The 22,163-nt window shown below is 45.2% G+C and overlaps 2 protein-coding genes across 3 annotated transcripts; one reads left to right on the top strand and one right to left on the bottom strand.

Annotated features, from left to right (window-relative positions):
* Window positions 1-146: 146 nt before the first annotated feature.
* On the bottom strand, window positions 147-5,752 carry DMRTC2 (DMRT like family C2). Its single transcript, XM_036345088.1, has 8 exons — window positions 5,529-5,752; window positions 5,292-5,446; window positions 4,925-5,001; window positions 4,511-4,682; window positions 4,240-4,366; window positions 1,751-1,811; window positions 1,433-1,595; window positions 147-259 (listed from the first exon to the last, which is right to left on the bottom strand). Exons 1-8 carry the CDS (start codon window positions 5,750-5,752, stop codon window positions 147-149), a joined length of 1,092 nt encoding a protein of 363 aa, XP_036200981.1.
* A 5,606-nt stretch (window positions 5,753-11,358) lies between these two features.
* Window positions 11,359-12,942, top strand: LYPD4 (LY6/PLAUR domain containing 4). Of its 2 annotated transcripts, XM_036345302.1 has the most exons (4): window positions 11,359-11,425; window positions 11,591-11,734; window positions 12,200-12,523; window positions 12,740-12,942. In XM_036345302.1, exons 1-4 carry the CDS (start codon window positions 11,359-11,361, stop codon window positions 12,940-12,942), a joined length of 738 nt encoding a protein of 245 aa, XP_036201195.1. The 2 variants fall into 2 exon arrangements, with proteins under 2 accessions (XP_036201195.1, XP_036201196.1); XM_036345303.1 differs by lacking the exon at window positions 11,591-11,734 and having other exon boundaries at window positions 11,359-11,471; window positions 12,207-12,523.
* Window positions 12,943-22,163: the final 9,221 nt, after the last annotated feature.

Raw genomic sequence — 22,163 nt, 5'->3', positions numbered from 1 at the left:
GAAAAAGGAACCAAAAGATAACAAAGCACCTGAAGGCTTAGAAAAAAGCTGAAGCTCCTACTGCACAAATACCTCAATAAAATACCAAATATGCAGCATCTGCAGGCTGTTGCACCTGCCCCAGAGAGGCTCCCACTTCTGGGCTTCTAGCTTAGGAGGGAGATGGAACCCAGATGCCCAATATGCAGAGCCACGGAGGGGGCTGGACTGGGTCGAAGAGAAGGGCCAACAGGCTGGAATCCTCTTCCTCCAGCAGGAGCTATAGGCAGGAAGAAAGGGGGCAGGACCAGGTTACAGCCATTCCCCTCCCCTTCCCAACCCCTTCTTGAAATTTTTAAAAAAAAATTAATTTTAGAGAGGCAGGGAGAGGCAGAGAGAGAGAGAAACATCAATGATGACAGAGAATCATTAATTGGCTGCCTCCTGAACACCCCACACTGGGGATCGAGCCTGCAACCTAGGCATGTGTCCTGACTGGGAATTGAACCCTGACCTCTTGGTTCATAGTTGATGCTCAACCACTGAGCCATGCTGGCTGGGCAGCAACCCCTTCTTTTTACCCCATCCAACCCAGGGCTCATCTTTATTCACCTGGATTATAGCAAACACTTTCTCCTCAATGATTTTCCCACCTCCAGTCTTCTCTCTTCTAATCCCTCCATCACATCCACTATAATTGTCTTTCTAAAGCTCAGGTTCTCTGATATGTCCCTGTCTAGCCCAGAAACATTTCTGGCTCCCCTTCATGCACAGCTGCTGGGCTAGACTCCTAAGACTGGCATGCCAGTCCTCCATGATCAGAAAAGCCTGTCCAGCCTCATCTCCTCCTGTTTTATCAGTTCTTCCAGGGCGGTTTCCTCATCAGCACACCGTGCCCAACCCACTATTTTGGACAGGAGAATTCTCAGTCTTCCCTCTGTCCTTATAGGTTTCTCATTCCTCAAGATTCCTGTGGTTCTCTCCAGGTTTGTCACTGAGCTTTGTGAAGTATCCAGTTTTCCCAAGTAGAATGGAAACTTCTCAAGTGCAGTCATCAGATCCCCTTCCAGGCCAGACCCTTGTTACCTCTTCAGCCCTCCTCCAACCGTCAACAGGTAACTTGTGTACAGAGAGCCTTGGCCTAGAGCCAGGAGACCAGACTCTGCCACTGTCTTGCTTTATGACCATAAGCAAGTCCTTGCCTCCCCCAGGCCCTCACTTTCCTTGTCATCAGGGCACTGGACATTTGCTTTTGAGCACAAAACTGATAAAAGTGATCCACTCAGTAACTCTCAACTGCAATCCCTAGGGGCTAGGTTGAGAAGCTTGGGGCCTGGCCTGAGGACATTCAAACTGCTGACCTCCTGATGTCCTTGGTTAGTTCCTGCTTACTCCAGTACCCCCATCTCACAACCATCCCTACCCCATCCTCTGCTTTCAGGAAACAGGTTACCTGGTTGGAGCAGGGAGATCCAGGCAGAGTTAGTGGGGACAGAAGGGGTCAGGCAGGGAGCCTGGGATGAATCTTTCAGCCCCACAAGAGCTTCAGCTGCCTCCCGCTGCAGCTGCCGCTCTGCGGAGGCAGAGGTCCAGGCCAGGCGAGAGGCTCTGGGGGCCTGCAAGGGAAAGGGAGAGAAACAGAGTGGGAACTCCCACTTCTGCCTACCCTTCAAGTGCTCCCTCAGCCCCCAATTATTTAACTACCCCCTCCTCTTCCCTTTCCCAGGTCAACTTCCTCCCAGGGTCCTGGATCCCATTTCTTTCCCAGGACCTGTGGTTGAAGCAGAAGAGGGTCTGGGGTACCACAGGGCTGAAGTATCAAAGTTGAGCATCTAGAAATAAGGAGAGAAGATGCCAGGAATATTAAACACATGGATAGACATGTACACATGGGAAGAGGGGCAGGATTTTTCTATACAGTCATGCACCACATAACAATGTTTAGGTGAATGATAAACCACATATACATTGTTGGTCCCATAAGATGATAATGGAGCAGAAAAATTCCTATTGCCTCTTGATATGTAGCCATTGCAACATCATAGTGCAGTGCATTACTCACATGTTTGTGGTGATGCTGGTGTAAACAAACCTACTATGCTGCCAGTCATGCAAAAGTCTACAATTATGTACAGTACATAATACTTGATGATAATAAACCACTATGTTAATGCTTTATGTATTCACTATACTATACTTAAAAAAAATTTAATCCTCACCCAAGGAGTAAGAACATTTTTTCCCTTGATTTATTTATTTATTTTTAGAGAGAGTAGAAGGGAGAGTGTAGGTGAAGGAGAGAAAGAGAAACATCAGTGTGAGAGAGACACATCGATTGGTTGCCTCTTGCACATGCTGACTGGGGGCATGAATCTGCAACCCAGTATGTGCCTTTGACTGGGAACCAAACCTGTGACCCTCCAGTGCCAGGCCAAACTCTAACCACTGAGAAATGCTGGACAGACTATACTATACTTTTAAAAAATATGTTTTTATGGATTTTTAGAGAGAAAGGAAGGGAGGGGGATACAGAGATAGAAACACTGATGAGAAACATCATCGATCAGCTGCTTCCTGCATGCCCCATACTGGGATGGAGCCCGTAACCCCAGCATGTGCCCTGACTGGGAATTGAATCAGCAACCTCTTGGTACCTGGGTCAATGCTCAACCACTGAGCCACACTGGCTGGGCTATACTCTACTTTTTAGTGTTATCTTTCTATTCATAAAGCAAAGCTTGTTGTAAAACAGTTACAACAGCAACCTCATACATCTCGGGTTTACCCCATCATTTTCTCTTGGTTTTGATTTAATCTCATTTTGTTTAATAAATGTAGTGCAGCTTAAGTGTGAAGTGTTTATAAAATCTACAGTAAATACAGTCATGTCCTAGGCCAGTGATGGCGAACCTATGACACACGTGTCAGAGGTGACATGCAAACTCATTTTTTGGGTTGATTTTTCTTTGTTAAATGGCATTTAAATATATAAAATAAATATAAAAAATATAAATCTTTGTTTTACTATGGTTGCAAATATCAAACAATTTCTTTATGTGACACGGCACCAGAGTTAAGTTAGGGTTTTTCAAAATGCTGACACGCCGAGCTCAAAAGGTTCACCATCACTGTCCTAGGCCTTCACATTCACTCACCACTCACTGACTGACTCACCCAGAGCAACTTCTAGTCCTGTAAGCTCTACTCATGGTAAGTGTCCTATACAGTTTTTATCAGTAAATTAGAGACACTATTACTTCTCAGGTTGCCATGAGGATTAGCAATAATAATATCTAATACTGTAGATTTTACAAACACTTCACACTTAGGCTGCACTATACTTACTAAACAAAATGAGATTACATGGTAAGTGTCCTATACACTTTTTTAGCCTTTATAACATATTTTTACTTTTCAATGTTTACATACATAAATATTTACCATCGTGTTACAATTGCCTACACCAAGCATGTCAAACTCGAGGTTGGCGGGCCACGAGTTTCACATGCTTGGCCTACACGAGTCAGGACATACAGGTTTGTAGCCTAGGATCAATGGTCTATAACACATAGCTTAGGTGTGTACCATCAGGTTTGTGTAAGTGCGCTCTATGATGTTCACACAACAATGAAATGGCTCAGAATGTTTCCCTGTTGTTAAGTGGCTTGTGACTGTATTCAAATCTGGGAATCTGAGTGACTGCTGGGTCATTAGGCTTTGTGGCCTTGGACAAGTTCCTTCTCCTGTGATAGCGTGCTTTGTTTTCTGTAAAATGACAATCCCTGCCAGCTTCTTTCTCCAGGGCTACTGTGAGGATTATAGGAAATCATCGGTGTCAATTTTGTAAACACTGACAAAATGGAATAACGGTTCCTGCCCTACCAGAGTCTGATTTTCCTCCTGTCTCCCTCATCCCCATGGAACTCGAGGAGCAGCCTGGCCCACCTTTAGGAAGCTTTCTATAAAGGCCCCTGGCCTCTCTCCTGGCCTCTGAGGCTCTCATCATCATCCTCTTGCCCCCATTTCAGCAGGTAATTTGACATCATTTTATCTGTTTAAGCCGATTTAATAGCTACTATTTGTTCAAGGCCAGGGCCTGTGGTAGGTGTATTAGATATTATTATTACTAATTCTCATGACAACCTGAGAAGTAATAGTGTTTCTAATTTGCTGATAAAAAATAGGCTCAAAATAGGTAAAAACACTTGTACCAAGGTTCACAGGCACGCAATAAACACATTATCTTCTCTCCCTACTCACGTGTGGGGCAGGGCAGAGGGCCCTTGGGGTTCTCCAGGAAGAGGAGCAGTTAGTATTGGGTGAGATCCTGGGCAGGTTGGGTGGGGCCCATGAGTGGGCAGCCGGAGGGAGGTGCCAGGGTCAAAGCCTAATGAGGGGAAGAGAATGCAGAGTGTACAGGGGTCAGAGGTCATGACTTCTGTCCTCCCTCTTCCTAGTCTGTATCCTCTTCCTCTTCTCTTTCTGATACAGTGGCACACTGGCATTCAAACATTTATTAAGTTCATCTTACCAGGGAAGGGATGCAGAGGGACAACAGGCTTTTGGCATAGCAAGCGGCACACTACTGGGGGTGGCATGGAAAGGCCTGGAGGCAGCCAATGTCCAGGGGTCCAAGCACTTGGAGTCCAGGGAAAAGGCAGGGGTTCTGGGGGACGGCTAAGCAGCAGAGGCCCCTGGGAATTCTCCTGCAAGGGCAGAATACACAGGGAGTCAGGTGCAAGGCTGGGAAAGAAATGGGTATATTCTAGGATGAGGGTAGGATCCCAAAACTTCAGAGCTTGGAGGGCCGTGAAATCCCACCCCCTCATTTTGCCCATGGAGAGAAGAGATTTGCCCAGGATGATATAGCAAGTCAGGGTTGACCTAGAACCCAGGTGATAAGGACAGAGAGAAAGGGGTCTGGGCAGGGCTCGGCTCTCCTTACCTTCCCAGGGGCGGTCAGTGCCAGTGGGACTGCCCCATGGAGGGTCTGAGGCTGGGGCGCGACGTTCTCCTTTCCGGCTGTGGGGGGCCAGAGAGAGCTTTGGTGAATCCTTTCTCCCGACCCCATCCCATTCCAGCTGAAAACTGAGGAAAACCGAGTTCTCCTCTTTGTATGGACCCCTTTCTATCCACGGATCTCAACGCAGCCTCCCAACACGTGGTCACATTGTAAAGGCGGGAGGCTAAGGCCCAGAGAAGAGAAACACCTTGTCCGAGGTCACACAACACTTCAGTGGAGCCTGGGACTCCTTTCCCTACTCATGCTTTCTCCACCCAAATCCCGGTCCCATCTTGAGCCAGAGACTCACGGGGGAACCCTGGTCCCACGGCGGCCTTCTTGACGTGGCTGTGAGCTTTAGGAGAAGCCGCCCCTCTCATCAGCTCCTGAGCCAGGTGCCTCTTCAGCTGTGCCTCCTGCTGCCTACGCAAGGCCACCTGGGCAGCCATGACCCTTCGGCGCTCCCTAAAAGGAGGCTTGTGAGTGAAAGATCGGCCACCCTTGAGATGGAACGCATCCTCCTCCCTTCCCTGGACCCGCTACTCACAAGATGAGGACACATTTGTGACACTCGCAAGCCTGGAAGAGGCAGAGGCGCTTGTGGCCCTTGAGGTGAGCAGTGACACCGTGGTTGCGGCAGCGGGCACAGGTTGGAGAGCGACTGACCGCTCTCTTAGGCACGAGCTCGGTGCCCTGGGGGACTCCGGTCTCATCCCCTGTGGCAGAGTCGGAGGAGCGGCGGTGGGCAGCGAGCATCTCATTAGGTTCCATGGACCTGGAGGCCGGAGTGGAGGGTCAGGAGGGCCCGGTGAGCCGCCTCCTGACCGGCCCTGCTGCTCCTGGGAGGCCGCATGGGGGAGGGGGTTCTCCCTCCTGCCCTCTGGGCTCAGCTTTCACCCTCCCTTCTCCCTTCTTCACCCCACGCCCCTCCTCAGGCAGCCACCTTCCTCCCAAGAACGCCTCCCCTCTTTCCCTACTTACGTATTCCTTCTTTTCTTTTTACATGTGTTTTTATTGATTTTTTTTTTTTTACAGAGAGAGGAGTGGAGAGGGATATAGAAATAGAAACACTGATGAGAGAGGAACAACATCCATAGGCTGCCTCCTGCGCGCCCCCTACCGGGGGTAGGGGGGGGGTGAGCCATCCATGGGCTGCCTCCTGTGCACCCCCTACCGGGACGAAGCCTGCAGCCGGGGAACCTGCCCCCACCGGGAATCGAGCTGGTGACCTCTTGGTCCCTGGGTCCATGCTCAGCCGCTGAGCCACAAAGGCCCGGCTCTTTCTTATGTATGCTTTCAACCCAAGCATTATTCTCTGCGGCTCACCCGTACCTTCCCACGCACGAATCCCAGTTTTAGGCGTGCTCACGCACTCTCCTGCCCCCTGCAAGGAATCCTCCCTTCCCTTTCCACCACCACCCTGTTCCAACAGGTTTTCTGGCTTTCTCTTGAACAATGATCCCCCCTCCCTCCTGCATTTACCCAATTCTTACAAATAGTTTATGCTCCCCTTTCCGCTCATGCATGCCCTGCAATTCACCTTCCCCTTTGCCACCCTTTTGGTTAGTTCACTCTCTTGCACCCACAGGAATTCCATTATTCTCAGGGAGTTCTTGCCCCACTTGCAATAATTATTTTCATTCTCTCAGGAATGCGCTTTGAGCCCCTTCCACGTGCCGGGCGGAATACCACTGTTGCCCCCAACACAGTCTCCGAACTCTGATGCAAATCTGCGCATCGCCATGCCCCACACTTTCCGTGCCATTACTCACACTCAGCAATCGGGGGGCCCATCCCAACTCCCGCAGTGCACCCCCTCATGCCGCTGTTACTCAAAACCCCCCTTTCAGCGACTGTCCCTCCAAAAGCTGTACTGTGGCCGCTCCCAGGGTCCCCGGGAGGGGGCGGGGCGGCGGAGGCCCCCAGGGTGGGGGAGGGGAGGCGAGGTGAGGAGCGCGAGGGGGAAGCCAGGGGTGGGCGAGGGGATGCGGGGGGCGGGGAGAGGGGGTGTCCAGCACAAGAAAGAGGGAGGTGGAACAGGGAGGGGCGGGGTCGTGTTCGCGTCCTCAGCCCACAGTTACCACAGTCTCGAGCTGGGTCAGACTCGGGAGGCGGCGAAGGGACGAGGTGAGGGAGTGACCTAAGGAACGGCTGCGCTCGCGCCTGTTTCCCCGCCCCTCCCCAGAAGGACCAATGAGCTTCAAGTTCCGCTTCTTGCCGAGGCAAGCGACCAATGAGCTTCAAGATCCTCTTCAAGATCCTTCATGGCCTCTCCCTCACCTGCCCCTGCACTTCCCGTGGCCTCGCAGGCCAGCCAATAGTGCTTCGAGTTGAGACTCGTGCCCGTTCCCTTCTCCCTGTGTCTTGCCTTTCCAGATGGTTCTTATGCTTTGGGGGGCGGTGGCCCGTGGGGCGTAGAATTCGGCTTCCAGGACACGGCTGGCCCCAGCCCCCCCCCGCCCCGCCCCCCCCCCCCCCCCAGCCAGCGCGGAACCGCCCCGCGGGCAAGCGTTGACAGGTCCGTTTGCGCAGGCGCGGCCTTGTCATCGGCCTGTTACTGCGTTGCCGCCCGCGCTCGTGGCCTCAACGCTCCGGGTGGCTCCCCTTCGCTGCGTGGACGCGCGTGTTTCCTCTCGCTTTTCTCCAGGCGCCCCCACTCCCGATCTGATCTACCCTGCGATTTGTTTTCTTCCCCAGCCTCCTCTCGACGGCACCCCTTCCCTGCGCCTCTTCTTGTCCGTGTTGGTGCTGACTTTCCGGACCCGGTTTTCCGTTCTCGGGAGCCTCTCTGCGGGCCCATAACTCGTTTTCGGGTCTTCTCATGCCTCCTTCCCTGACGGCTCGGCCCTCTGCCGCACTCGCTTCACTCCCCTAGCCGCCGCCTCTGCCGAGCTGCTGCCTTTTGGCCCTGTCCCCCCTTTGGATGCATCTGCCCCCCGGATTTCCCTCGCTGCTCCTCCCCGGCCTCGTTGCCTTCTCTGTGGGTCCCTATTAGACCCATCTCACGCTTCCCCTTCCAACCCTTTGCGTGCTGTCCTCTCTCCTCTGCGGCTCTGTCTGGGCCCCCGGGCTCTGTCCAGACCCTAGTCCCTGTGCCCACGCCCCTTCCCTGCGGCTCTGGCTGTGCCCTCTACAGGTCCTCCGGCTCCCTGCAAGGTGATCGGCCCTCAATCTCCCTCTCGTAGGGGGAGCATTTCCTCCAGCCACCACTGAAACCCCTTTTCCTTGAGGATTTCATTCCGCCCCCCCCCGCCCCCCCCTCCCGGTTTTGCCAGCGCTTTTGCTCAGGTGGTTGGCTCCAGACCTTCTGCACCCGAGGCTGGTGTGTGCGGTCTCCTCTGATTCCATCAGCCTCTCTGTGTGATCCCTGGTCAGCCTTGAGTTCTCATCCCCGTTTCCCTGTTCTGTTGGTCATAGTCCTCTTATTCGCCAAGATTTCTGGGATCAGAGCCTGTGCGTCAGACATTCTGGACAGAAGAGTGCGGCAGTCTGTGACCTCTAGCTGGACTGCTGTGCAGGGGAGCGGGACTGGACAAAGCGGGAAAGGTGGTCTGGGGCCAACCCAGGGGCCGTGGGGTGGAGGTGGGTGAATGGGAGACTTGAAAGCCAGCGGAAGAGGTTGACCTTGATTCTCTTTTTAAAAAATATATATTTGTTTCAGAGAGAAAGGAAGAGGGAGAGAGAGATAGAAACATCAATGATGTGAGAGAATCATTGATCGGCTGCCTCCTGCACGCCCCCCACTGGGGATCCAGCCCGCAACCTGGGCATGTGCCCTTGGCCACAATCGAACCTGGGACCCTTCAGTCCGCAGGCCAACGCTCTACCCACAGCCAAATCAGCTAGGGCATGACCTTGGTTCTTTAGGTAAAAGAGGGCGGCGGGGGGCGGGGGGTGGGCGGGGAGAGGAGCCACTTATGGAGAGCTTAGCACTTGCCTGGCACTTTATGTTAATAAGATGCATTATAATCCACTTTATAAACGTGTTCAAAAAATTGCACACTTGAGATACATTATAATGCACTTAGTAAATGTGTTCAACAAGTTGCACAAGGCTGCACAGCTAAACGGAGGGTGAAGATTCCAACCTTGGTCTCTGGACTATGTACAACCTACACTGTTTTAGTTATTTTCTGTAATCCCCGTTCCCTAGCCCTTCCTTCAGCACTCATTTCCGCTGGCTGATGCATGTCTTGTGGTTTGTGTGTGTGCTTGCAAGAGGTGTAGCATTTTACTTGCACGAGGTTTTGATATATGCAAGGGATGATTGTATTCGTTACTATTTAAAATAATTTGTACTGTGTTTTTATGAGCCGTCCATGTACACGTTATGTGCACATCTAATTTGTTTTTTCTAACTGGGTGACAGTCCATGGTGTGCATCCTCTGTGCTGAGTGTTCATGAGGTCTCTGGGAAGGATGCCCACCTTGCCTTCAACTTCCTGCCACCACAATAATGCTGCAGCCTCAGACTTGTTCCCTTGTAGATGAAGGCGGACATCTCTCTTATGTGTTCCTAGGATACCACCAGGAACGGGTATTTGTAAACCTGATTTAACTAATTATTGCCAGAGTCCTCCCCGCAATGGTGCTTTGGGCCTGAGACACTGATCAGAACTCTTCTCGGTTCCTCAGGGTCCAGAAGAGTTCAAGTTGAGCTCAGGTGTCTCTTCACATGTTTGCTAGTCTTTTGCTTTGCTTCCCTGAGAATTGCCTCTTTATGCGCTTGGGCCATTTTTTGACTGGGGTTGCTCTCTTTTTCTTGTCAATTTGCTGGAGTTTCCTAGTCATTCTCATTGGTTTAAGACATTGCATTGACTCCTCTATGCCAATTCTGGCATTCCATATTATTTTAGAAATTTATCTACTTCATCTGAGTTTTTTCCATTTATAAATGTAGAGTTATTAATACTTTTATTATTTTAAAAACATTTGATGCCTGCCACTTCCTATTTTTTATTTTATTTGCATCTTCTCTTTTTCTCTTAATTGGATTTGCTAGTGAATTATCTTACTTTGTCAAGGAATGAATGTTAGTTTTTTTGTATTGATTTGTTGTTGTTTTCTATTTTGTTGATTTCTACTATCTTCATTTCTATCCTTTGTGGGGGATGCTTTGTTGCTTTTTATATAACTTCTTGAGTTAAATCATGAACTTAGAAAACCTCATCCGAGGATATGTTTTTATTGATTTTTGAGAGGCAGGGAGAGAGAGAGGGAGAGAGGGAGAGAGGGAGAGAGAGAGAGAGAGAGAGAGAGAGAGAGAGAGAGAGAGAGGAAAGAAAAACACTGATCAGTTGCTCCTAAATCGGGAATTGAATCGCAACCTTTTGGTGTACGGGATGATGCTCCAACCAACGGAACCTGGCCAGGGCCATAAACATATTTTTAATGCTTCTTGTTTCTTGATAAATGTATTTAAAGTATAAATTTACTTCTAAATGTTGCTTTAGATTTGTCCCAAATTTTGATGAGTAGTTAAAAAAACACACAATGTTTGATTTTGAAATTATTGTTAGCTCACAGGAACTTGCAAAAATTGTATATAGAGTTCCTTAAACCCTTTCTCCCTCTTCCCCATAGGGATATCTTATATAACTGTAGTTTATAGGAAGGAAATTGACAATGGTACAATACTCTTAACTAGACTATAGGCCTTAATTCAGTTTTCACCAGATTTTACATGCACTTGTGTATGTGTGTAGTATGTTCAATATTATTCATTTCTAAATACCTCTATTTATTTTTGTTTTTAAAAATATATTTTATTGATTTTTTACAGAGAGGGAGGGAGAGGGATAGAGAGTTAGAAACATCAATGAGAGAGAAACATCGATCAGCTGCCTCCTGCACACCCCCCGCTGGGGATGTGCCCACAACCAAGGTACGTGCCCTTGACCAGAATCAAACCTGCAGGCCGAAGCCCTAACCACTGAGTCAAACCAGTCAGGGCATTTCTAAATAATTTTAAATTTCTTTTGGGAACCAAGGATTATTTAGCAACATATCAATTAATTTCCACACATGCATTTGTTGTTGTGACCTCATTGTCCCTGAAGAATAGTGATATTTGAATAAGCCAGTATCTTCTTCTCAACACCCTGTGTAATGGGGAGGACCTAAGCAGGGGAATGAGAAGCTAATGTGGTAGGTCCAGGTTAAGTTGGAGGGGAGACTATGGAAATGAGAAGACCTGTGTCCCTGAAGGTTTCAGGGAGCCTCTGTCATACAAAATAATAATCAATTTTCTGCCCTAGAAACAGTGACTCAGAGGCAGGTGGACAGAGAATCCAGGGTCTGATAAGAAGGAAGCTTGAGACCTAGATTGAAATTGGTTCCAGACTGACCACTGGCATCCAGGACCTTGACATAGGACCATGGGACTTCAGCATTTGAGACCTGTGCAGCTGCTCTGCCTCGTAGGGGCCATCTCCACTCTGCCTTGTATGTCCTGTGGTACTGGATGCTTTGGGACTCCCCGAGGGAGGGGGCTGGATATCTGTGTTCCCCAGGGGACAGGATCTGTGTAGGCTGAGCTCTCGGTTGGCAGTTCAGGGGCGGTGTAGGTGTTGTGAGGGACAGATAACTGGAAGATCATTCTCTGTTTAGGGGTTGGGGCTCTTTTGTGCTATGAAGCAAAGTCCTCGCTCTTCAGAGCTGTTAGTTTCCAGAACTGGAAATGGTTACTGATGAGGAGCATGGTGTGTAAGCTGAGTGAGGGCTGCGAGGAGACGCTGGTGCTCATCAAGACAGGTGAAAGAAGAAACTTTTATTTTTTTGGTGGTTCTTCTGGCTTCTAGCTTTATTCCCAGCACCGAGGGACTCTAGACTGAAGTTCCAGATATTTACCACATTATATCTTTGGGAATAACCTCAAGACCCTGGCAGGAGAGGGCAGGACCCAGCTGGTTATGGTGTGGGCTGGATAAGAGGTGGGCAGATCCCAGGAGGAGCGGGGCAATCTGGGAACAAAGAAAAGGATGAGACACAAGGAGAGAGGATCAGAGGGACTTCTGTGGGGAGGGAAGTGAAAAGAAACAGATGGTGACCCCAACATCTGAGTCCTGTGAAGCTGCTGTGAGTGGACACTGAAGGAGAGGCAAAGTTGTTCATGGGGCAGAGCGAGTGGGAAAAACAGCGTGGAGGGGAGGGTGGGAGGGTTGGACTCTGGGTGTGGCCAACAGCACTAATCAGAGCTTTCTAATCTCTGCTCCTCAGGGAACAGAAGGGGAGTTGTGGGTTTTAAAGGCTGCAGCCCATCCTCATCTTACCCCCAGCAAGTCTCCTACCTCGTTTCACCGCCTGGATTGTCCATTGCCTCCTATAGCCGCGTTTGCCGGACATATCTCTGCAATAATCTCACTAACTTGGATCCTTTTGTGAAACTCAAGGACACTCCTAAGCCTACAACATTTTCTTCCCTTAGTTGCCCAACCTGTGTCGGGGAGCACTCTAAGGATTGCCTCCCAAATTTTGTTACCACCGCTTCTTGCCCCCACAATGCACCTGCGTGTTACAGTTCCACCATAAAATTTCAGGCAGGTGAGAAGAGAGAAACTTTATCAAATGCCTGCTCTATACCACGTGCTGTCTGGTACCTTCCCATCTAAGGTCTGGAAATGGGGTTAGGGTTACGGGCACCAGGCACATGAAATCCAAGGAGGAAGGTGTCTGGTGCCCAAGTTTGGTGGGAGAGCAGGAGGGGCAGGGCACCTGAGTCTTGTAAGTGTCCCTGACTCCTCCCTCTCTTCCTTGCAGGACTTCTCAATACCACCTTCCTCCTCATGGGCTGTGCTCGTGAATATCGCAAACTTTTAGCAGATTTTCGCTATATTGGGACCATCAGAGTGAGTGAGGCCCTCAATGTCTTACAGAAGGCCCAGGTTGCTGGTGCAGAGCCTTCCAGTCGGGGTCCTGCTTGGGGCATCCTCTCAGGTCTCCTGCTTGCCTTTAGGGACTGACTATTTAGCTGGACCAGACAAACACCCAGACCCTTTCACAAAACCAATAAAGTCATAGAGTTGCCTTTTTACTTTGTCCTGTGGTCCATGAGGGTTATGGAGGTGTGGAAGGTGTGAGGAGGGCCAAACATGTCCAGGGAGGTGGAGAGGGGGGGCAGGCAGTGGGCAGTGCTCATGGTGAAGTGAGCAGGAGCAGGGGGTGGAGGGCGGAGGATCACTGGCAAAGTGACAGTGTCATGCTCAGCAACTGGGAGGAACCCAAATAATCTTTTTTTCCTCCCACTTCCTGCGGGGACTTGAGTGCTAGCCTGGGTTCAGCTACTGACTGAGAAACCCTGGCCAAACCTCTCTGCTTTCCTGGGCCTCAGTTTCCTCCCCTTTAAAGTAAAGCACCTTATGAATTAGAGCTGAGTCTCATCAGGGTGATTTAAGAACATAATCCCTTATTGTCTACTTGGTATGTGTCCCTTTCAGTGCTAGTATTAGGATCTCATTTAAATCCTCACAAGACCCTAGGGCAGTGATGGCGAACCTATGACACGCATGTCAGAGGTGACAAGCGAACTAATTTTTTTGGTTGATTTTTCTTTGTTAAATGGCATTTAAATATATAAAATAAATATCAAAAATATGTCTTTGTTTTACTATGGTTGCAAATATCAAAAAAATCCTATATGTGACACGGCACCACAGTTAAGTTAGGGTTTTTCAAAATGCTGACACGCCGAGCTCAAAAGGTTCGCCATCACTGCCCTAGGGAGATAGCTTTTATCCCTATTTTGCAAGGAAGAAACATTCTTGGAGGTTACATTATTTGACCAGAATTGAATCCCTCTTGCCTCCTCTACAGATCTCTTTTCCTGCTGAGCTGCTTTCCTCTGCACAGTAGTAGTTTTTTTTTTTTTTTACATGAGTAGAAATTTTATTCTGATTTAAAAAATATATACACATTTATATTAACACATGCTCTTAGTATAATAAAGGCTCTAGTTTTACAGATAGGCTCATAAAAGAATTATGAATGTCTTAAAAATAAAATCTATATATAGTATAGCTTTTATTGAATGGTAAGATGAATTTTTATTATACATATAAATCTTTGGAAACAAAATAATGACATCTTAATTCCAATTTCCTGTGTTCTGGGATTAATGTTTCTTTTATGCTCAGATTCCACCATTCCCTACCTCTCGAAGCTGAATAAGGCAAGGGATAAAAGTAAGAATATATATATATATATATGTATATATATATATATATATATATGTGTGTATTTATAACCTTAATATGCAAATAGACCAAATGGCGAAACAACCGAACAACCAGTCGCTATGACGTGTGCTGACCATCAGGGGGCACGCATAGAACATGGCAGGTGTTGGCACCAGGTGGCAGAGCATGGAATATGGTGGGCATCGGCCATGGCGGGATGGTGGATCAGGTGAGCAGGGATGCCAGACAAAGGCGGGGGGGGGGGGGGGAGCCGGTTGCTGTCATTGGGGCGAGCCTCTGGTGATTACTGAAATTCTTTGCTCCTGTGTGCCACAGTCCCTCTGGGCGCTTGCACCAGCTGCTAGTGCTGGCCCCGCTTATACCCACTGCCAGCGCTGGAGCTGCCGCTTGCACTTGCTGCCGGTGCCTGGTGCTGGTCCCAATTGTTTGGCGTCATCAGCAGGTGTGAGTGGCGGCTGCCAGCCCTGATCGTCTCTGAGGGCTTCTCCACCTTTCCCTGCTCCTGAGGGGTGATTGGAACAGCAGCTGCAGCTCACACCCACTGATGGCGCTGGCCCTGCTTGCACCCGCTGCTGGCACTGGTCCCAATCACTCCACACTGTCAGCAGGTGCGAGCAGGGCCGCCGCCGTCAGCCGTGGGAGCTGTGGCAGTGGGAGCGGGGCTAGGTAGGGGCACGGAGGATGGGCTGAGAATCACCCCTATTCCCACTGAAGCCTCGCAGCCCACAGTTCCTTTCAAGGTGCATGAATTCGTGCACTGGGCCCCTAGTAAAAAAAATAAAAGCGAGGGAAATACATCAGATAAGTAATTACATAATACAGGTTTTAATGAAAGTCTGGTCAATTTCCCAACCTTCCCTGAGTTCTGTTCATTTGTCCATAGGGTTGGGATAGCCGTAGCACCTGCTAAATAAAAAAGACACTGGGTTTTAACGACACATTTTAAGGATGCTAGTGTGTTCTTGAGTAAACAGGTAAAACTTTTATCTCTATGAAAGGGAATTACTCATATCTAAAAGCTTTTTAAAATATATATATTTTTATTTATCTCAGAGAGGAAGGGAGAGGGAGAGAGAGATTAGAAACATCAATGATGAGAATCATTGATCGGCTGCCTCCTGCATGCCCCACACCGGAAATCGATCCCACAACCCAGGCATGCGCCCTTTACCAGAATTGAACCTGGGATCCTTCACTCCACAGGCTGATGCTCTATCCACTGAGCCAAACTGACTAGGGCCCTAAAACCTTTTTTTACTGGAAGATGATTTCAGACATAGAAATCTACAATTTCAAATATATCCAACCTCAGTGAACACAGTGAAATGAAAAGATTTTTTAACATTTACAACCTTTTTAATACTGTTGAAGTTTCTATTACACATAACTGCAGAACACTAAATTCTCATAATTATTTTTGCTGATTCTTGTGTCTAATGTCAAGAGTTAACCATGAGTCCTAACTGGTTTGGCTCAGTGGATAGAGTAGTGATGGCGAACCTTTTGAGCTCGGCGTGTCAGCATTTTGAAAAACCCTAACTTAACTCTGGTGCTGTGCCACATATAGAAATTTTTTGATATTTGCAACCATAGTAAAACAAAGACATATTTTTGATATTTATTTTATATATTTAAATGCCATTTAACAAAGAAAAGTCAACCAAAAAAATGAGTTTGCGTGTCACCTCTGACAATGTTTCATAGGTTCGCCATCACTGGGATAGTGTCGGCCTGCGGACTGAAAGGTCCCAGGTTTGATTCCGGTCAAAGGCATGTTCCTTGGTTGCGGGCATATCCCCAGTCGGGGGTGTGCAGGAGGCAGCTGATCGATGTTTCTCTCTCATTGATGTTTCTAACTCTCTGTCTCTCTCCCTTCCTCTCTGTAAAAAATCAATAAAATATATTTAAAAAAGAGTTAACCATGAGTTATCAATAAAACTAGTATTTCATGCAAAAGTATCACTTATGATAAATTATCTTTTCTAGTATGAAATTAATTTCCTTAAAAAAATAGGTACCATGTACTAAAAACAGTACTATGCCAAGTAGTATTCCTGCATACACGTTTCTAATAGAAACTAGCTATAAGCAAGAGAAAATAATCAACCACATAACAACAAGGCAGATTATATTCTTTCATTAACGGCCCTATGAAAAGTTATCTTTAAAGGAAATTTGGGAGGGCTATCATTTTTATTTTATTGACAGCTACTAAGTGATTTATTTCTAATGTTCAGAAGTTCCCAATTTAGTAAGCACTGAAAGCTCTGGTAATCAGAAGAGATTTTGTATTTAACAGTAATTCCATGAAATTCTCTACTTCATATTATAGAATAACAAGTTAATACATATCCTATAGAACTGTGCTAGTCAGTACAGGCCATGGCCTCATGTGGATAATGAGCACTTAAATGTGGAAAGTCCACATTAGTAAAATACACACCAGATCTTAAGGAATTCATATAAAAGAAGAACATAAAATATCTTAATTTTTTAAATATATTTTTAAAAAATATATTTTATTGATTTTTTACAGAGAGGAAGGGAGAGGGATAGAGAGTTAGAAACATCCATGAGAGAGAAACATTGATCAGCTGCCTCCTGCACACCCCGTATTGGGGATGTGCCTGTAACCAAGGTACATGCTCTGGACCGAACTCGAACCTGGGATCCTTCAGTTTGTAGGTCGATGCTCTATCCACTGAGCCAAACCGGTTAGGACCTTAATGATTTTAATATTGATTGTACTGGGGGCTAATTCCAGCAGGTCATAAATGCAAGTTCATCAAAAGGTTGGTGGGTCTTGAGGCTTCAGCCGGACTGAAGATACATATTATTGCCTGCTGGAATAGCTGAAAGCATTTCCCCAAACCTAAAGATTTTCATATATTATTGCCTGCTGCCTGACAGCCAAGGGCAGTTCCCCCAACCTGACAATGCCTACTGTATACCAAACCTTGCCTTTGATATGTGTATCTGCTTTGCCTTAGGGAAATTTGTGTTAATAAAAAGCTAGGGGTCCAGAGATCCAGAGAACTTGGTTACTGAAGCTAGGTCTCCTCTGGCTCCCCAAAAATGCCTTCCAAATTTATATTTCATGTCTGGTCTCTTTATTAATTTATTTGCAGCCCCTTCTCCAGATTCCCGAACCACTCTAGATGCTGAGAAACACCCCAGCATGATTGCATGTTGAAATGATAATATTTTGGGTCTATTAAATTAAATGTACTATATTAATAAAATCAATTCCAGCTGTTTATTTTTATAATATTGCTGCTAGAAAATTTAAAATGATATATGGCTTCACGTTATTTTTCTATTCTACAGCAATGTTATAGAAACATCAGACTCATTAATCCCAATCCACATCCTTAAGTTTTCATCATCACGGTACTTGAGATAACATATTTTAATATATTAACACAGGGTTCCCGAGCTTAGATTGAAATACAACTCTATCTTAAAAACAAAACAAAATCCTACTCTATAATCTTTTTCATCATCTTCTGTATACTGGCAACTGTGCAAAACTTTGGTTAGTTATGTCTCCAAACAGGCAAAGGGGTCTTTTTGGGAGATGAAAATGTTCTAAAACTGGATTGTGGTGATGGCGTCACAACTATAAATGTCTTAAACTATTACTGGACTATATACCTACATAGTATACCTACATTTACCTTATATAGTGTGTAAATTACACCTTGATAAAGCTGTTTGTTTTTAAGTGTACAGCTAGAGCCCAGCAGATCTGAAGTGCCATTTAGAAACTGCATATAAATTTCAGGTAATTCAAATATAATTTTTCAATCCATATGACTCAATATTGCCATGAGAATTTTTCCATGAGTATTTTTTTTTTACCTGCAGTTGGTCCACAGTAAACAGTGGATTATGTAATCACTAACTGGAGGTATACTTGGAAAAGAACAAAGGGAACATTAGAGTAACTGAGAGTAGACAGTTCATTTGTGTTTAGGGGCACCCAGATCAGGCAGTCATAGTCCTTACATACAATATTGTTGCAAATCCTTTACCCAATCTGGGCACCTTATAATCTGTTGGTATTTCTCCATCTTAGATAGAATACTTAAATATAAGAAACTTCCTACTCTACACTAATAAAACCAAATAAAAAATATATAAAGTCAAAACTACATTTAACAAATTTCCATGGGAACCTAAAAACTAAACTACTGAGTTTTTTTTTTTTTCTATTACAAGAAGAAAAAAAATGTGGGAGAAAAATCCAGCAACTCAAAGTTACAATCAATTAAGAAAAAATATATTGATTAATAAACTTCAAGTTAAGAAAATAGGATCATTTACACATTGTTTGTGTCAGATCTTGAAACAAATTATTTTCAATATAAAGTCTGTGAGATATTCACCATGGATATTATCATGCTACAACCTTTTTTTTATTTACTAGAGGCCAGATGCACAAAAATTCATGCAAGAGTAGGCCTTCCTTCCCCTGGCTGCCGGCACCGGCTTCCCTCTGGCACCTGGGACCCGGGTTTCTTTCCTCCAGCTGCCGGCAGGCACCTGGGAGCTGGGCTGGCTTCCCCCAGGCTGCCCACAGGCACCCAGGACCCAGGTTGGGTCCCCGGGGCCGCCCGCAGGCACCTGGGACTTGGCCTGCCCCCGCTTTGTCAGGAAGGACATTCGGAAAGACATCCGGAATGACATTCGGTCTAATTAGCATATTACCCTTTTATTATTATAGATTTTTAAGCATCATTGCTAATAGCAAAAAAATAAAGACAAAAGCCAGCTCAACTTTTTTCACTTTATCAAAATGGGTCTGAGGATCTATGACTTATGCTTCCTTTACACTTGGGAAAACACAGATCACACCTTCATGTACTTGAACCACCATATGCTCTTGTGATTTTTGTGACCTATCTGGCACTCATTTCCAGAGTTCACCTTACCCCACATTAACCACACACACACACGAAAATAAAATGATAATAATGCAGAAAGAACCCACATTGAACAATGAAATGAATTTCAAGCTGTGTACATGTACACAAACAAATATATACAAAAATTTGCCTGGACACATTGAGATGCCTCAAGTTCTCATTTTAGAAGTAAACTAGGTGGATAGTTCAAAAGCTAGAGTAATTTGGAATGTTAAAATCATGTAAAAATGTTCCTTTAAGGCAGCCATAGAATCAAGGGAACAATTAGTATTGTTCACTCTAGTTATAAAATGACTCATCTAGCATTTGGATAAATCTCTGAATGCATTTGTTATAGTTCCAGACAAAAGTTACATCACAATTGTGAATGTTTATGAAGTAGTTAATAATACTTTATGAGTTGAGTGATATGTTTAAAACTGAAACATGTACAGAACTTTAATCAAATTTGACCTTCTAGAGCAGTGGTTCTCAACCTTCTTAATGCCGCGACCCTTTAATACAGTTCCTCATGTTGTGGTGACCCCCAATTTCATTGTTACAAATTGAACATAATTAAAGCATAGTGATTAATCACAAAAACAATATGTAATTATATATGTGTTTTCCGATGGTCTTAGGCGCTCTCTGTGAAAGGGTCGTTTGACCCCCAAAGGGGTCGCGACCCACAGGTTGAGAACCGCTGTTGCTAAATACAGGATATCACCAGCTACTACACAAAACCCAGAGTACTGTCAAATCAATGGTGTGTCCCCATCACACAGTTGGCAGTTTTTGTACTGTTTCTTTCATGCATAAATGTTTTAAGACTTCCAAAATAAGTGCATATAAAGATACAACCAAATTTTTAAATATATCCAAAAAATAATGCTAGCTAGGTACCAAAATTGAATTGCATTTGATTTGAACCTATAGTTACTATAATATCTACCCATTTATTTCTGATCTTTTCAATACTTAAAGCAGTACAAGCCAATTGACAATGAAGTCCCTTTTTATAAAATATAGAGAAGAGCTTTTTCTTTAGTCCAAGATATTGGCAAACTCACAGAGCATACCAAAAGTAAAGCACTAATATTAAAAAAATGAAAACGTTTACAAAATCTTCATAAAGCTCTAAAATAGATTATTTCAACCTAACAGCATGAAACTTATGCTCTCTCTAAATTCCAAGCAGCCAAAATATTCACAGAGGCACTATTCATTTTCTTAAGAATTTGAGTCATAGAACTGTTACCTACTGCTAGGTAGATTTCTGTCATACTCCCCATTCATAAACACATGGACTGCCATACCAAACAACGTGCAAATAACTATTTAAGAAAACTACAATCCCCTCTCTTAGACAGATATTTACTTTAGGAATAAAACAACCCCCAAACACTCAAATTTTTCTATAAGCTATAAAGATGAGAGAAAAGGGTGATGATTTTTATAGGCCATGGAGTTGAAAGAGGAGTTGATTCAGAGGGTTAGCACAGTATTACAAGTTTAAACATCTTATACCTTTTATAAGGCTTTTTGTAAATCACCATAGAAGTTGATTAAAGTGCTTGCCACTTCTGTATCCATTGCAGACTGAGGAATCATCCCACACAGATCTGTCTGAATATAGCTAGTCAAAAGACTCTGGTTTGCATTGTCTTTAAGTGGAACACAAAACCAACCACAGGGGTGGTTATATCTGTGAATGCCGCATCCATTTGCGGCTAGGGTTCAGGATCTGGAAAAGGGGCCATGCACAAATGAATACACTAGACAAGAAATATGAATTTAGAAGGCATGGGGGGCCAGGCAGAAAACCTTTCTCTAGTGGAGAGTCTCACTGGGGCCCAGGCCCTATTAGCTTTTATTCAATTTTAGAATACACATCTTGCCCTTAGTTAGGCAGGCAATCCAGTAGCAGACAGACTATCTTAAAGGTCAGCAAATATTAGTAAAGATTTACTTTGAGACTATTAGGTCAGGAAATTGCTTGAGCCACCAGTATCTCGACAGAATAATCGGTGCATAGGTTTAGCCCTTGCTAAAGCTCAAGGTCCATCAGACTTCCAAGTTCTCTGTTGCACTTTCTTTTTTTTTTTTTTAAATTAAATCTTTATTGTTCAGATTATTACAGTTGTTCCTTTTTCCCCCCCATAACTCCCCTCCATCCAGTTCCCACCCCACCCTCCACCCTCACTCCCCACCCACTGTCCTCATTCATAGGTGCATGATTTTTGTCCAGTCTCTTCGCGCATCCCCCACACCCCTTTTCCCCACAAGAATAGTCAGTCCATTCCCTTTCTGTGCCCCTGATTCTATTATAATCACCAGTTTATTCTGTTCATCAGATTATTTACTCACTTGATTTTTAGATTCACTTGTTGATAGATGTGTATTTGTTGTTCATAATTTGTATCTTTACCTTTTTCTTCTTTCTCTTCTTAAAGGATACCTTTCAGCATTTCATATAATACTGGGTTGGTGGTGATGAACTCCTTTAGCTTTTTCTTATCTGTGAAGCTCTTTATCTAACCTTCAATTATGAATGATAGCTTTGCTGTATAAGGTAATCTTGGTTGTAGGTTCTTGGCATTCATCACTTTGAATATTTCTTTCCACTCCCTTCTGGCCTGCAAAGTTTCTGTTGAGAAATCAGCTGACAGTCGTATGGGTACTCCCTTGTAGGTAACTGACTGTCTTTCTCTTGCTGCTTTTAAGATTCTCTCTTTGTCTTTTGCTTTTGGCATTTAATTTTTTAATTTTTTTTTCTCCCTACCCCCTACTCCCACTTTGCTTTCTGCCACCTCCCTAATCTATCACCAGTGGATTCAGGTAACCCACTTAAGTTTCCTCTTTTGATGGTAATTTATTTTTATTTTTATTTATTTTTTAATACTTTAAGCAATAAAAAAAAATTTAAAAAAATATATCTCTTCTGGAGATGTGACTTTTCTTTTTTTCTTTTCTTTTTTTTTTAAATTAAATATTTATTGTTCAGATTATTACATTTGTTCCTCTTTTATCCCCCCATAACGCCCCTCCACCCAGTTCTCATCCCACCCTCCTCTCTCACTG

The sequence above is a fragment of the Myotis myotis genome, unplaced genomic scaffold (genome assembly GCF_014108235.1).
Source record: "Myotis myotis isolate mMyoMyo1 unplaced genomic scaffold, mMyoMyo1.p scaffold_m19_p_19, whole genome shotgun sequence".
NCBI classification, from domain to species: Eukaryota; Metazoa; Chordata; class Mammalia; order Chiroptera; family Vespertilionidae; genus Myotis; species Myotis myotis.
The sequence above is the reverse complement of the archived record's forward strand: the minus strand, read 5'-3'. Positions and strand labels throughout refer to the sequence as shown.

What these genes read in the sequence shown, in the direction of transcription:
- LYPD4 (XM_036345302.1), top strand. Translation starts at nt 11,359, where the DNA reads ATGGGACTTCAGCATTTGAGACCTGTGCAGCTGCTCTGCCTCGTAGGG. An exon ending in GGCCATCTCCACTCTGCCTT is followed by an intron (nt 11,426 to 11,590) that starts GTATGTCCTGTG and finishes TTCTCTGTTTAG; the next exon opens with GGGTTGGGGCTCTTTTGTGC. An exon ending in CACCATAAAATTTCAGGCAG is followed by an intron (nt 12,524 to 12,739) that starts GTGAGAAGAGAG and finishes TCTTCCTTGCAG; the next exon opens with GACTTCTCAATACCACCTTC.
- DMRTC2 (XM_036345088.1), bottom strand. Translation starts at nt 5,752, where the DNA reads ATGGAACCTAATGAGATGCTCGCTGCCCACCGCCGCTCCTCCGACTCT. An exon ending in CACAAATGTGTCCTCATCTT is followed by an intron (nt 5,447 to 5,528) that starts GTGAGTAGCGGG and finishes GCCTCCTTTTAG; the next exon opens with GGAGCGCCGAAGGGTCATGG. An exon ending in CCCTCTGCATCCCTTCCCTG is followed by an intron (nt 4,367 to 4,510) that starts GTAAGATGAACT and finishes TCCCCTCATTAG; the next exon opens with GCTTTGACCCTGGCACCTCC.